This window comes from Triticum dicoccoides, chromosome 2A, assembly GCF_002162155.2.
Source record: "Triticum dicoccoides isolate Atlit2015 ecotype Zavitan chromosome 2A, WEW_v2.0, whole genome shotgun sequence".
NCBI lineage: Eukaryota > Viridiplantae > Streptophyta > Magnoliopsida > Poales > Poaceae > Triticum > Triticum dicoccoides.
Genome location: NC_041382.1, coordinates 698,264,860 through 698,281,608, shown reverse-complemented (window position 1 = coordinate 698,281,608; position 16,749 = coordinate 698,264,860). Strand labels below are relative to the sequence as shown.

The 16,749-nt window shown below is 48.7% G+C and overlaps 1 protein-coding gene across 1 annotated transcript; it reads right to left on the bottom strand.

The window, feature by feature from the left end:
- Window positions 1–311: 311 nt before the first annotated feature.
- Window positions 312–2,108, bottom strand: LOC119358130. The gene is given in 4 exon segments (XM_037624821.1): window positions 312–437; window positions 527–1,333; window positions 1,444–1,749; window positions 1,752–2,108. Coding segments are annotated over 4 exon segments (1,596 nt in total).
- Window positions 2,109–16,749: the final 14,641 nt, after the last annotated feature.

The window sequence follows — 16,749 nt, the reverse complement described above, 5'->3', positions numbered from 1 at the left end:
AAGGCGTGTTTGGTTACTTGATGAATGTCTCTCAGCCCTTCTAGGTGGTCTACGTGGATTTGGTCTCTTTGTTGATTTGGTTGTGTTGTATGTATATATCTAGCCTGATGTACCAATTAACTATGGTCCTGAATATAATGTTTGTGGGCCTGCTTTTTGAAAAAAAGGTGCCCATCACAGTAATGGAGCGTCTTTACAGTAGCATTAACATAACTCCAAACTCAAATTCAACAAGGGTGTTGGGATATAAAATTAGTAGTAGGAAAATATTTCTTGTTCTTATTCTGCAATGCTAGAGCAACGTAGTGGCTTCAATATAGACCGAAGCTCTGGTGATGCAGCTTCTTCATATTCTTGGGAGCAGGCTCCTTGGGAGGCAGAAGCGCACAGCTGAGAGCTTTGCGAGTCACCAAGGCAGCTTTCAGTAGCTCCATAATCTGTAGCAAAATCAGCAAAGTTAGCGGATCAGAGGCTGGCAAATTTTATGATCGTCGGGCGAAATGGATATATTGATAGAAATACCAACCTGGGGTTTTGTGAGAGCGAGCTCTTTCTCCACAAGGTCCTTTCTCTGAATCTTGGCTTCACTAATGACCCGTAGAGTGCTTGCTAAGGACAGAGGAAGGACATGTAGATCGTTACTAACCATGAAGCTCTGAGGCCCCTGCTTGACATATGGTTCTCCAGTGCCACTTTCTTCTCCCTTTGGTAGTTTTGGGTTCCACTCAAAAAGGCTTGATTTCTTTACATCAGCACGGCAATTCTTATATGTATATACATTTTCTAAACCGTTGTAAACATAATGCTTCTCCCAGCAACGTGCAAGATCCCTGAAACCGCCGATCTTGAAGCACTTGATGCGGCCATCGATATCTTGCTTATAAGGAGATAGTTCTTCAACCTGAAGCATCTTACTAGTGCCGCAACCGAAGAAGGGTGGCAGGTTTGGGGACAGTAGCAAGATCTGGCACCCTGGCCTCAAGAATTCTTCAGCAAATCCACCTATGCTACTGTAAAGATTGTCCACACATCCTTTTGATGTGCACTTCCCATACCTTTTCACTATGGATCCCAGTGGTATGCTTAGCAATCCCAAGAGAAGATCCACAAAATCGGCACCAGCTTCAGCGTACAACACCGATGAATTGTCCTTGGTCTGAAGAACCTTAATCTTAACATTGTTTAGGGTGTGATCATCATCGTTTTCATGTTGAGGATGCAAGTTCTCAGGGAGCATATATGTGACTGAGTCATCAGGCGCGATGGGAAGATCAAAATAGTGACCGGTTAAAGGGTTCTTCGACGTTAATGATCTCTTGAGCAGGCTAATCATCTGTAGTAATTTCAGAAAAAAGTGCAGTAAATTATAAGTTACAGAGTACTGCTAAAAAAATTGTTCGTCAAAAAGAGTAGTGCTCAAAAACAGAGTTGAGATAGACAAACCTTGTCTGAACTAAGCTGGAGAGTCCTCTGCTCAAGACAGGAGAGATCCTGAACTTCAAACTTCTCCAAAATGGATAACATGAGAGACGTTGAGGCCGGTGCCACATGAAAATCATCGGTGACGATGAACTTCACGTCCTCTTTAACAAAAACACCGACATCAGAATCGCCAGCACCAGCAGCGCTAGTGCTACCATCGTTCTCCGGCCTCTCCCCGGCGAGCTGGAACATGGCCTTGCCGCATTTGCAGACAGCGCCGCGGACGGAGCTGAAGGCGCCTTCAGCATGCTGAAGGCGCCTTCAGCATGCGCGCAGCAGCTCGTGTCAGCGCAGACATAGACCTCCCTGTGCTTGGTGTCGTCCACTCTGACCTTGAGCTGACAGCACTGCTTCGCCGCAGCGTTGATGGGACTGAGAAGCATCGTCTTGCAGGCCTCAGTTCTGAAGAGCCTTGTGGGGAGCCCCTCCACGCTCTTGTAGAGCTCGTCCAGGCACCCGGCCTGGGCCTGCTTGCCGAGGAGGCGAACGATGGTGCCGAGAGGCGGCGTGAGGAAGCCGAAGAGCACGTCGACGAACTCCCTGCCGGACTCCGCGAAGACCACCCTGCTGTTCTCCTCGTCCACGAAAACCTTCACCTCGACCTTCGGTTCTGCTCTCGTCGCCATGGTGGAGGACTGGAGGGTGGTCCGGTGAGGTGCGTGTGTTGCAGAATGTCGTGTTGGGGATATGTTTGTGCGGCCCAAGCGGCAGGAGGTTGCTGAAACCTGAAGCGGCAGATGGATCGCTTGGACTTCGTGTGCAGAATTGAATTGGTCCTGCAGTTTTCCCACTCCTTCATTTTCCACATTAAGTTAGGGTGTTTAAGATTTGTCCACTACTAGGAGTGGAGTGGATCAGTTACCTTATCAGAGGTTTACTTAATGACTGCTGTAATATGTCATTGTCAACTTGCAAATTAGCAACACTAAAGGGGCAGCCCGGTGCAAATTAGCAACACTCCCTCCAAAAAAAAAAAAAAAACTTGAGGGTCATTTGATTTTTCTTTTCTCAAGGTACTCACAATGCGAGGTTCCTCTCTCCGTACATGAGCTTATTGATCCGGCTACTGGACATTGGGACGAGACATTAATTAGAGATATTTTTTGGGGAGTGGATGCAGACAGAATCCTTCAAATCCCATTGTCAAGCGGAGATATGGAAGATTTCGTTGCTTGGTAATATACAAAGTCATATAATTTTACTGTACGATCAGCCTACTACATTGAGTGGAACCGTAGGTATGGCAGAAAGTTTGAAGGAAGTAACATACAAGGTGGTTCGGCTGCTAACCCAGTTTGTAGAATAATATGGAAATTGAAAATCCCAGGGAAAGTCAAGGTTCATGTGTGGCGAACGCTACATGGTGCTATTCCATGTAAATCTATTCTTGCTAACAAGCATATGAAAATTCATACTGCATGTCCTGTGTGCCAGGCGTATACTGAAGACATTCGGCATGCTTTATTTGAATGTGGCCGAGCGCAGATGATTTGAGAAAATCTAGGTTTATTGGAAAAAGTTGAGAGATCTCTGAATGTTGATAGGGCCGGTTCGGCTGTACTGGAGGAGCTGATTTGTACTTCGATTGATGACCCACTATATCTTGCTCAAATCCCTGCATCGTGTTTGATTGCGGTGGCTACTTGGTTCCTTTGGTGGGAAAGGAGACAGTGTGCAAAAGGAGAAAAGATACCTGAACCTGAACGTTCCGCCCTATCAATACAAGCTCTTGCTCTTAACTTTTATCGGGCGGGCACTGTTCAACATCCGGCAAGAGAGGTAATGTGGGCTAAACCACCGTAGGGTACAGTCAAGTTGAATATAGATGCATCATTTGAGTATGAAGGCAGTACTGCTTCCATTGGCGCGATCTTAAGAGATGATGTTGGCGATTTTATTGCAGCTGAGGTCTTCTATATGGGTAAAACAATTGATACATATACATCGGAAGCTATGGCTATGAAGAAGGGTCTGCGACTTGCAGATTCTCTGGGTATTCATAAACTGCTCGTTCACACTGATTATGCAGAATTGGTCAAGGAGATTAATCAAGGAGCAGTTAAGTCAGTAGCGGCCCCTATTCTTAATGACTGCTTTGAGATTTGTAATAATTTTGGCCATGCTAGTTTTGAGCATTGTGCGCGTGAATCGAATCGCGTGGCTCATGAGCTAGCTAGAAGGGCTAGGGTTGATCCTCCGGGTGCGTGGACGGACAATCCTCCCTCCTTTATCTGTAGCTTTATTTTGGATGATTTGTCATTATTTGAGATGAAATAAAGCTAGCCATGATGGCATTTCCTTAACAAAAAAATACTCACAATGCATTGTCACTTAACTCGTTATCTTAAAGCATCTTTATGATCCCCTAAAAGGCGGTAGAGGAATAAAATTTCGGGTTTCCTTCTTTAAACGACACCTAATTGGTCCCACTATCACCGTTAGAGTAGTACTTTTTTTACTCCGGAGCCATCCCGACTGCCAAATATACTCGACCACCCGCTCGTAGAGTAAAAGTTTTGCCCTCCCACCTATGCCCTCCCCACCTCGTGTTGCATCGTCGACGGTGTTGCCTCCGGCAACGACCCTTTGCCTGTGCCGACATCCCGCTGCCTCCACCGACCTCCTGTCCCACTCTGAGACGCTCACCGGTCGTTGTCGTGTCGGAATTAAGCTCTACCGTCACTGCAGCCATCGCGTCGATACCGTCGATGGAAGCACACACCAAATCTTCTTTCTCCCAGCGCCTCCATCGATTGCGGACCATCTTGAAGCCCGACCGACCAGTAGCAGCGTGAGCATCGGTTCAACTTTGCCGGACGGCCATGGCACCTCCGCCGTCCTGCAAGTGTTTGGTGGTTTTCCTATGTCAGCTTTTTGTGCTTTTCCATCTCGTTTTTCCTTTTGCCAATTGAATTGTAGCTAGTCTTTCTAGTGTAGACTACAAAGAAGCAGGCTCCCCCCGCCTCCCCCCGCGTCGCCTCCTCTGAGGTGACTCGGGGGGCCAACCCTAGCGCCGCCATCGCATTTCCCCCTTTCCTTCCCTCCCTCTGCCGCCGCCTGAGGGCCTCCGAGGTGCGGGTGCTCGGCCCCAATGATGGTGGCGGCGGGATCTGGCGCCTCCTCTCAATGGAGGGCCTTGGTTCCCCGGGGCGGCGTCCCCGGCCGGTGGGCGCGGTGCAGCCGGCGGGCTCTGGTGGGCAGCCTCCCACGGCTGCGCGGGCGGCGTAGGGGCTGCGGACGCTGGCACAATGGCGGATCCTCGCAATCCGTCATGGCTCCATGTAGAAGATCCACCCTGCTTGGATCTGTCCCGATCCGTGCTGGCGCCGGTCCTTGGCGGCTGCTTTCGGCGTCCCCTATTGCCGGCCTGGCGGATCTGGCGTGCGGGTGAGGTTCCGGAGAAACCCCTGGCTAGCGCGGCGGCCTCCCCAAAGTCGATGCCTTTGGCGCCGATCCCCTTCCTGGAGGCTTTGGGGTGGATCCTCTCCCTTCCGCCTCCTCCTCAAGCTATGGCGAAAGCTTTTGTTCCCCTGTTCTGGGCGTCGACGGCACCTTGGTGTCGTGTTCCTTCTTGAAGGCGACGACTGTAAGGGCATTTTATCCCTTAGTTGGTTTTGGTGATTAATGACAATACTTTTGCGAACTAATCATGTGCATCGAATATTTCAGATATATATTGACTAAGGCACAAGATGATTTGGTTCCCCTCGAAGGCTATGAAAGACGACGCTTCTCTTTGTTTCTTTCGGTGGTATTGAGTCGTAGGGAACACGTACTATTAAGAGGGGGTCCGCATTGGAAAGGGTGGGTGGATTCATCACGTACACATCTTCCTTTGTACCTCCTTTTCTTCTAGCCTTTGGAGCATCCTATGTTTTCCTTGTCTATGCAAATATTGCTCGTGCTTGCTGAACTAGGGCGTGCGGTAGTACTGCTCCTTAGAGCAGTAGTACCGCATGCCCTTGTGGTAGCACCGTCCACCGGTGCGGTAGTACCGCAAGTGCCCACGGTAGTACCGCTTCATGGCAAGCGGTAGTACTGTGGCCGGAGTCCAGATATTGTCACCCTCTCCCTAGTGGGTGACACCCATCACGGTAGTACCGCACACTAGGCACGGTAGTACCGTGTTATCTGGCTTAGTTCCGCAAGTATGCGACAGTAAAGGGCGGATGAAATTTTTTTCATCCGCGCCTAGCGCGGTAGTACCGTTGCTGGCTTACGGTACTACCGTGTCGGGTTTTTGCATCGACTCCAACTCAGCGGAAGTAGCCACGGATGTAATTTATTATATCCGTGCCTTCCCATTTCTGGCCAGTTCCTACCTTGCGGTAGTACCGCAAGGGGGCGCGGTAGTACCACGCCAGCAGTACTGCGCCCTCTGCCTTAGTGCATTTTGGGCTGGTCTGGTCTCTACTGCATGGGCGGTAGTACCGCGGGGCCCTGCGGTAGTTCCGCGTGCCCCTGCGGTAGTATCGCGCCTCTGGTACGGTAGTACCACACTGCACAGGCTGAGTTGGTGGATAATGGTTGGATTTGTTCTTCTACTATATAAGGGGTGTCTTCTTCCTCTAGTTGACTACCTCTTCCATCTCCAAGCTCCATTAATGCTCTAAGCTCCATTTTCGCCCGATCTCTCTCCTTAGCCAATCAAACTTGTTGATTTGCTCGGGATTGGTTGAGAAGGCCTCGATCTACACTTCCACCAAGAGAAATTTGAATCCCCCACCAATCCCTAGCGAATCTTGTTACTCTTGGGTGTTTGAGCACCCTAGACGGTTGAGGTCACCACGGAGCCATAGTCCATTGTGGTGAAGCTTTGTGGTGTTGTTGGGAGCCTCTGATTAAGTTGTGGAGATAGCCCCAACCTTATTTGTAAAGGTCCGGTCGCCGCCTCCAAGGGCACCAATAGTGGAATCACGACATCTCGCATTGTGTGAGGGTGTGAGGAGAATACGGTGGCCCTAGTGGCTTTTTGGGGAGCATTGTGCCTCCACACCGCTCTAACGGAGACATACTTCCCCTCAAAAGGAACTTCGGTAACACATCCTCGTCTTCACCGGGTCCACTCTTGGTTATCTCTTACCTTTACTTATGCAAGCTTGTTAGCGTTACTTCTCTTGCTTGCTTGTGTGTTCGTTGTTGTTGCATCATATAGGTTGCTCACCTAGTTGCACATCTAGAAAACCTACTTTGATGCAAAGTTTAATTTGGTAAAGAAAAGCTAAAAATTGTTAGTTGCCTATTCACCCCCCCTCTAGTCAACCACATCGATCCTTTCAATTGGTATCAGAGCCTCGTCTCTTTACTAAGGACTTTACCGTCCGAAGAGTATGGTTGATACCGTAGAAGGTGTGGAGGAATACTCCGGTGTGAATCTGATCTCGTCTACGGGCGATGGGGGAACCTCGGTCTCTCGTGAGGAATTCAATGTGGCCTTGGAGACATTGAAAACCTCCATGACGACCGAGGTTGAAAGCATGTTTACTAAATTCATTGAAGGGCTTAAACTATCCACCGCACCGTTGAAAGTGGGTGATCCCACCGACAAGGTGACAGATGCTAACTCCGACAAGGGGGAAGCTAGTAGCTAGTGAAAAGGCTCCTTCTTCTAGTGGTAAAAATGGCACCGACATCTTTGCCCATGTGGAACCACCACTTGTTTATGGTGGACCGATTCCTTCCACTCATTTGAATCATGCCGGTCCTCCCCCTAAGATTGTGAAAAATGAGGACTTTGATTCTTAGGTTTATCGCTTTAAGCGTCATTTAAATCATGTGAATACTAATCTTTGGAGAATCATTGAAGAAGGTTTCTATCCGCATGACCCAAGCAACTTCACTCCTTGAGAAGCTTGAAGTAGTGCAAGATGAAGCCGATGAGTTTGCTATGAAAGAAGATGAAGAACCTCGTGAGCTTTATCGGAGAGTAACCAAACTCGCGGTCTCACTCCGAGATCATGGGATCAAGGACACGGATGGCAATTGGATCAAGCGCAAATTCCTCAAAGCAATGATGCCTTACCACAAGGCCATGTCCTCCGTCATTCGTCAAAGGCCCGACTTCCACACCTTGACCTCAAGTGAAGTGTTGGATGAGTTTGTGGCTATGAACATCTTGGACAAGACCGCCGACAAGCGGTGCTTCGCTCTCAAAGGGCAAAGAAGCCCAACCTTGCATTGAAGGCCAATGTTTGTGTTGAATAAGAAGAAGAAGAGGAAGAAGAGGAAAGCAACCCCGAATATACAAAGTATGCCTATCATGAACACATGGCACTTGCTTCAGGGCAATTTTGGAGCAAGAAGAACTCAAGGCCAAACTTCAACAGGAACAACTCAAGTGTCACGAAGAGCAAGCAACGCGTGAGGACTTGCTACAATTGTGGCAATGTGAGCCATTTTGTTACGGAATATCCGTATGAGAAGAGGGAAGACAATGGTGGCAAGCTCATCCGAAAGGACAAAGCCAAGTCTTTCCCCAACAAGAGCAACTTCCCCAAGAAGATCCCTCACAAGGCGTTGGTGGTTCAAGAAGAGTACCATGAGGATGATGAAGAAGAAGATGGTGAGTCGGTTGCCATGGCCTCCGTTGCCATTGCAAAAACTCCACGAGTGTCTCTCTTCAACTCACCCATGAGAACATCACCGCCAAGTGCCTCATGGCTAAAGCCACCAACAAGGCGTTTGCTTCCGGTGGGGGATCATGGTTGCTCGATAGTGGAGCTACTAATCATATGACGGAAGCAAGGAGTTGGTGGTGGACGTGCAAAAGATTCCATCTATGCCCACCAACGTAGAGTGGGGTGACGCCTCGTCCTCTAAGGTATTGGGACTCGGTAAAGTTGTCATTTCTCATGATCTTACGATCAAGAAGGTCATGCTTGTTGAGTCCCTGGCATACAATTTACTTTCTATTCGTCAACTAGCACTCATGGGCTTTGCCACTTTCTTTGATATTGATACCGTGGCCCTCTTGTGGAGCAAGAATCTTAAAGTAGCCTTTGTTGGGCATGTCGAGAACGGTCTCTATGTGATTAACTTTTCGGAGCGACCATTAAGACCGCAACATGCCTAATGGCTAAAGTTGACGTGGGATGGCTTTGGCATCTCCGTTTAGCCCACGTCAATATGAGATCTTTGCAAAGTCTTCTCAAGGGGGACCATGTCCGTGGACTAACAAATGTTAGTTTTGCCAAAGATCGTGCGTGCAGTGCTTGCATCGAAGGAAAGCTACATGAGAAGGCTCACCCTCCCATGACTATCATCTACTCGAAGAAGCCTTTAGAGCTCCTTCATTTGGATCTATTCGGGCCTCCATCCTTTGATAGTCTTGGCGGTAGAAAGTATTGCTTGGTGATTGTGGATGACTATTCAAGATACACTTGGGTATATTTCTTCAAGAGGAAGAGAGAGACCCAACAAACCGTCATCGACTTTGCAAATGAAGCTCAACGACAACCCAATACAAAGATCTTGACTATAAGAAGTGACAACGGCTCCGAGTTCAAGAAATACACCTTGGATGAGTTTTTGAGTGATGAGGGAATCAAGCATCAATATTCCGCACCTTATACTCCTCAACAAAATGGTGTAGCGGAAAGGAAGAACCGGATGTTGATGGATGCAGCAAGGACCATGATGGCGGAGTTCAAGTCTCCCTACAACTTTTGGGCCGAAGCCATCAACACCGCGTGTCATGCATCTAATTGGCTCTACCTCCGCAAAGGCTTGAACAAGACTCCATATGAGATAATCACCGGTAACAAGCCCAACCTCAAGTACTTCCGGGTGTTTGGGTGTAAGTGTTTCATTCTCAAGAAAGGTGTCCGTTTGTCTAAATTTGAGGCTAGAGCTTATGAGGGCATATTTGTTGGTTATGCTACAAACTCTCATGCTTACAGTGTTCTCAATAAGTCCACAGGACTTATTTAGGAAACGTGTAACATGGAGTTTGATGAGAATAACGGCTCCCAAGTGGAGCAAAGTGGTACTTCTGATGTAGGTGATGAAATTCCTCCCCAAGCCATAAGAAGAATGGGTGTTGGTCATATCCTACCCATTGAGGAACCCCTTGTGGCCGAAGGAGAAGGACAACGTTCCACTCAAGTGGAACCTTCACCAACCCAAGACCCACACGCTTCCGAAGAACAAAGTGAAGGCCCTCAACCTCAAGAACAAGACCAAGGGAAAGGTCAATCTCAAGATGGTGTTGTAACATCAAGTGATGCCCAAAGCCAAGTTCTCTCCTCCGAGCAAGTTCAAGATCAAGAGCTTCCTCGAGATCAAGAACAAGCTCAAGACGACACTCAAGATGATCAAGTGATCACTCCTCGTCTCACCCCCGAGGAGGAATTGGAGCGTCGTGCCGCCAAGATTGCTTCCAAGCTCTCCACCAAGGATCATCTCATGACAAATGTTCTTCGAAGCTTAAGAAAGGGGGTAAGAACTCGTAGAAAATTAGCAAACTATTGTGAACATCACGCGTTTGTCTCTTGTGTTGAACCCCAAAAGGTCTATGAGGCGCTCAAGGATCTGGATTGGCTCAATGCCATGCATGAAGAACTCAACAACTTCGAGCGCAACAAAGTGTGGAGATTGGTGCCAAGGCCAACGGAGATCCGCAATGTCATTGGAACCAAGTGGATATTCAAGAACAAGCAAGATGCTCATGGGATTATCATTCACAACAAGGCTCGTTTGGTAGCACAAGGCTACTCCCAAGTCGAGGGTATCGACTACGGTGAAACCTTTGCCCCCATTGCTCGTCTTGAATCCATTCGCATGTTGATTGCATATGCTTCTCATCATAACTTTAAGTTATAACAAATGGATGTGAAGAGTGCTTTCCTTAATGGTCCGATTAATGAATTGGTATATGTCAAGCAACCCCCCGGGTTCGGGGATCCCTACTTTCCCGATCATGTGTATCAACTCGATAAGGCACTCTATGCCCTTAAACAGGCCCCACGTGCATGGTATGACCACCTTACCGAGTTGTTACAAGATCGTGGTTTTGAAGTTGGGCTAATCGACCCCACTCTTTTTACTAAGAAGGTCAAAGGGGAGTTGTTTGTGTGCCAATTATATGTTGATGATATTATCTTTGGTTCCCCTAACAAAGCTTTCAATGAGGAATTTGCCACTCTCATGACCTCAAAGTTCGAGATGTCTTTCATGGGAGAGTTGAAGTTCTTTCTCGGGTTCGAAGTGAAGCAAAGGAGAGAAGGAACCTTCATCAACCAAGCCAAATACACTCAAGACATGCTCAAGAGACTCAAGCTAAGTGATGTCAAGCCGGCTTCCACTCCCATGCCCACCAAGTGCCAACTTGACATTGATCCCAATGGTAAAGCGGTGGATCAAAAGGTATATCACTCCATGATTGGCTCCTTGCTTTACCTTTGTGCATCTAGACCGGATATCGTGTTGAGTGTGGGAATTTGTGCACGGTTTCAAGCCTCACCTAAGGAAAGTCACTTTGTGGCGGTCAAGAGAATCTTTCGATATTTGGCTCATACCCCAAACTTTGGCTTATGGTACCCAAGGGAAGCAAACTTCAAGCTTGTAGGTTATTCGGACTCGGATTGGGCAGGAGACAAAGTGGATAGGAAGTCCACTTCCGGAGGGTGCCAATTTCTTGGTTGCTCTTTGGTGAGTTGGTCTTCCAAGAAGCAACGTTGCGTATCTCTCTCGTCCACGGAAGCAGAGTATGTGGCTGCCGGTAGTTGTTGTGCACAACTCTTATGGATGAGGCAAACTTTAAAGGATTACGATGTGTCATTTCTGACAAAGTGCCTCTTTGGTGTGACAATGAAAGTGCCATCAAGATTTCTCTCAACCCAGTGCAACACTTCAAGACGAAGCATATTGATATTCGGTATCACTTCATCCGGGATCACATTAGGCGAGGGGAGATCAATCTCAACTACGTCAACAGCCATGATAACCTCGCAGATATTTTCACGAAACCTTTGGATGAAGCAAGATTTCGCGAGCTAAGGCATGAGCTAAATATCATTGATTCGAGCAATGTTGCTTGAACCCTTGCACACCCCACCTCACTCAACTTGTTGTCTAATCTAGGTGTAGGCATGGACATAGGGGGAGTGTTGTTCTCTCAATGAACTCTCCCTCCCCCATTATGCATAAAGCGATCAACTCTTTCACATTAGCCATTTTTGATGGTACTTGTGCTTCAAAGACGAGTTTTCGTCATGGGCCCAAGGATAATTCTTCGCGGTGCCATACCAATTGACTCAAACATAGGTGGCTCCGGCCACCGCCCTCTCTTTGGAGAGTTTGTGTCTCGTTTTTGGTCTGCGTTGTCTCTTGCTTCTCCTCCTTTGTGCTGAGCTTGTGCTTGTGGTGTCCTGTGTGTTAGCTCGTTGGTGTGGTCTTTCGCTTGAAGGTTCAGTGCTTCGGTGTTCTCTCGGTTGGTTGAAACTGTTTTTTCTTGAGCTCACGGTACTACTGCGGCCTGCCACGGTACTACCGCGAGGGGAGCGTCCGGTACTTCCGCACCCAGCGCGGTAGATTTTTTTTCTGCCGCCTGGGGGAGCGGTACTACGGCCTCGGTGCGGTACTTCAGCCCGGGCGGTACTACCGCAATGACGTGCGGTACTACCGTGTGAGGAGTGCACGGTACTTCCGCACCCAGCGCGGCAGAATTTTTTTACTGCCGCCTGGGGGAACGATACCAAAGCCACAATGCGGTACTTCCACCCGGGGCAGTACTACCGCAATGACATGCGGTACTACCGTGCGGTCGAAGGGCGTGGGGGGTTAAACACGGGCAGAGGGAGTTCTAACTCCCCCATACCCATTCGTCTCTCTCCCCACTCCATCTCTCTCTCTCGCTCAAGAGCGGCGCCGGAGGTCCTCGCCGGATCTCCGTCTCCGGCCGCTCTCCTTGGATTCTAACCAATAGGATCGTTCCCCACCACTCCCTCTTGCCATGGATCAAGGTTTCTCCCCAATCCCTTCCTTTTTCTTGTTCGCCTTGTTGTTTTTAGGTCTTGGGGAGATGCAAGTTGTTCGTGAGATTTTAGGCCAAATCTTTGCAAGAGTCGGATATAGGAGAGTGGTTTTGTGTAGTGATGGTACTTGCTTTAGTTGTCCCGTGATGGATTTGATCGATCATAGTACCGCATGTTGACACGGTTGTGCTCAGATCTCCATGGCCATTACGGATCTGCAACCGTGCGGTACTACCGCCCTTCAGGTGCGGTACTATTGTGCGTCCGGTACTACCACCCTGCTAGTGCGGTAATACCGCGTCGCCGGTACTACCACTCCTCGGAGCGCTACTACCGCACGTGGCGCAACACACACTACTACCGTTGTCTCAAATCCCTCTTGTGGCACTTCCTCACGCACTATGTCTACTTGTTTCACCCGTTTTTTGTGGTCTTTGCATTGATCCTTCTCGTGTTTCGTGCGTGTTTGTTTTTTTGGAAATATGCCCTAGAGGCAATAATAAATTGGTTATTATCATATTTCCTTGTTCATGATAATCGTTTATTATCCATGCTAGAATTGTATTGATAGGAAACTCAGATACATGTGTGGATACATAGACAACACAATGTCCCTAGTAAGCCTCTAGTTGACTAGCTCGTTGATCAATAGATGGTTACGGTTTCCTGACCATGGACACTGGATGTCGTTGATAACGAGATCACATCATTAGGAGAATGATGTGATGGACAAGACCCAATCCTAAGCCTAGCACAAAGATCGTGTAGTTCGTATGCTAAAGCTTTTCTAATGTCAAGTATCATTTTCTTAGACCATGAGATTGTGCAACTCCCGGATATCATAGGAGTGCTTTGGGTGTGCCAAACGTCACAACGTAACCGAGTGGCTATAAAGGTACACTACGGGTATCTCCGAAAGTGTCTGCTGGGTTGGCACGAATCGAGACTGGGATTTGTCACTCCGTGTAACGGAGAGGTATCTCTGGGCCCACTCGGTAGGACATCATCATAATGTGCACAATGTGACCAAGGAGTTGATCACGGGATGATGTGTTACGGAACGAGTAAAGAGACTTGCCGGTAACGAGATTGAACAAGGTATCGGGATACCGACGATCGAATCTCGGGCAAGTATCGTACCGATAGACAAAGGGAATTGTATACGGGATTGATTGAATCCTTGACATCGTGGTTCATCCGATGAGATCATCGTGGAGCATGTGGGAACCAACATGGGTATCCATATCCCACTGTTGGTTATTGACCGGAGAGTTGTCTCGGCCATGTCTGCATGACTCCCGAACCCGTAGGGTCTACACACTTAAGGTTTGATGACGCTAGGGTTATAGGGAAAGTATGTACGCGGTTACCGAATGTTTTTCGGAGTCCCGGATGAGATCCCGGACGTCACGAGGAGTTCCGTAATGGTCCGAAGGTAAAGATTGATATATAGGAAGTATGGTTTTGGCCACCGGAAGTGTTCCGGGCATCACCGGTAGTGTACCGGGACCACCGGAGGGGTCCGGGGGTCCACCAGGTGGGGCCACCAGTCCCGGAGGCCTACATGGGCCAATAGTGGGAAGGGACCAGTCCCTAGGTGGGCTGGGGCGCCTCCCACCAAGGCCCAAGGCGCCTCCAAGAGGGAAAGGGGGCAAACCCTAGGGCAGATGGGCCCTAAGGCCCACCCCAGGTGCGCCTCCCCTCTCCCCCTTGTGGCCGCCACCCTAGATGGGATCTAGGGCTGCCGCACCCCTTGGGGTGGAAACCCTAGGTGGGGGCGCAGCCCTCCCTCTCCCCCTATATATAGTGGAGGCAAAGGGGCAGCCCAACACACGAAGTTCTTCCCCTGTTGGCGCAGCCCTATCCCTCTCCCTCCTCGTCTCTCGTAGTGCTTGGCGAAGCCCTGCTAGAGTCCCGCGCTCCTCCACCACCACCACACCGTCGTGCTGCTGCTGGATGGAGTCTGTGTTGGAAATATGCCCTAGAGGCAATAATAAAAGTATTATTATATTTCATTGTTCATGATAATTGTCTTTTATTCATGCTATAACTGTATTATCCGGAAATCGTAATACACGTGTGAATACATAGACCTCAATATGTCCCTAGTGAGCCTCTAGTTGACTAGCTCGTTGTGATCAACAGATAGTCATGATTTCCTGGCTATGGACATTGGATGTCGTTGATAACGGGATCACATCATTAGGAGAATGATGTGATGGACAAGACCCAATCCTAAGCATAGCACAAAGGTCGTTTAGTTCGTTTGCTAGAGCTTTGCCAATGTCAAGTATCTCTTCCTTAGACCATGAGATCGTGTAACTCCCGGATACCGTAGGAGTGCCTTGGGTGTATCAAACGTCACAACGTAACTGGGTGACTATAAAGGTGCATTACAGGTATCTCCGAAAGTAGCTGTTGGGTTGACACGGATCGAGACTGGGATTTGTCACTCCGTATGATGGAGAGGTATCTCTGGGCCCACTCGGTAATGCATCATCATAATGAGCTCAAGGTGACCAAAGTGTTGGCCACGAGATCATGCATTACGGTACGAGTAAAGTGACTTGCCGGTAACGAGACTGAACAAGGTATTGGGATACCGACGATCGAGTCTCGGGCAAGTAACATACCGATTGACAAAGGGAATTGTATACAGGGTTTGATCGAATGCTCGACATCGTGGTTCATCCGATGACAACATCGAGAAGCATGTGGGAGCCAACATGGGTATCCAGATCCCGCTGTTGGTTATTGACCGGAGAACATCTCGGTCATGTCTACATGTCTCCCGAACCCGTAGGGCCTACACACTTAAGGTTCGATGACGCTAGGGTTATAAAGGAAGTTTGTATGTGGTTACCGAATGTTGTTCGGAGTCTCGGATGAGATCCCGGACGTCACGAGGAGTTCCGGAATGGTCCGGAGGTAAAGATTTATATATGGGAAGTCCTATTTTGGCCACCGAAAAATGTTCGGGATTTTTCGGTATTGTACCGGGAAGGTTCTAGAAGGTTCCGGAGTGGGGCCCACCTGCATGGGGGGACCCACATGAACGTGAGTAGTGGGGGAAAGGCCCCACACCCCTGGTCAAGGCGCACCAAGATCCCCCCCTTAGAAGGAATAAGATCATATCCCGAAAGGATAAGATCAAGATCCCTAAAAAGGGGGGATAACAATCGGTGGGGAAGGAAATGATGGGATTTCTTTCCTCCCACCTTGGCCAACGCCCCAATGGACTTGGAGGGCAAGAAACCAGCCCCTCCACCCCTATATATAGTGGGGAGGCGCATGGGAGCTTAATACAAGCCAAGGCACAGCCCCTCCCCTCCCCAACACCTCTCCTCCTCCGTATATGCTTGGCGAAGCCCTGTCGGAGTACTGCTGCACCAACTACACCACGCCGTCGTGCTGCCGTTGGAGCAATCTTCCTCAACCTCTCCTTCCCCCTTGCTGGATCAAGAAGGAGGAGACGTCTCCCGTCCCGTACGTGTGTTGAACGCGGAGGTGCTGTCCGTTCAGCACTTGGACATCGGTGATCCGAATCACGTTCGAGTACGACTCCATCATCACCATCCCCTTGGCTAGCTTCCGCTCATGATCTACAAGTGGTATGTAGATGCAAACTCTCTCCCTTGACTCACTGCTTAGATGAACTCATAGATGGATCTTGGTGAAACCGTAGGAAAATTTTTAATTTTCTGCAACGTTCCCCAACAGTGGCATCATGAGCTAGGTCTATGCGTAGTTCTCTTTGCACGAGTAGAACACAATTTTGTTGTGGGCGTGGATTTTTTCATCTTACTTGCCTCTACTAGTCTTTTCTTGCTTCGGCGGTATTGTGGGATGAAGCGGCCCGGACCAACCTTACACGTACGCTTACGTGAGACCGGTTCCACCGACTGACATGCACTAGTTGCATAAGGTGGCTGGCGGGTGTCTGTCTCTCCCACTTTAGTTGGAGCGGATTCGATGAAAAGGGCCCTTATGAAGGGTAAATAGAAGTTGACAAAATCACGTTGTGGTTATTCGTAGGTAAGAAAACGTTCTTGCTAGAACCCAATTGCAGCCACGTAAAAGATGCAACAACAATTAGAGGACGTCTAACTTGTTTTTGCAGCGATTGATCATGTGATGTGATATGGCCAGAAGTTGTGATGAATGATGAATTGTGATGTATGAGATCATGTTCTTTGTAATAGGATTCACGACTTGCATGTCGATGAGTATGACAACTGGTAGGAGCCATAGGAGTTGTCTTTATTTTTTGTATGACCTGCGTGTCATTGAAGAA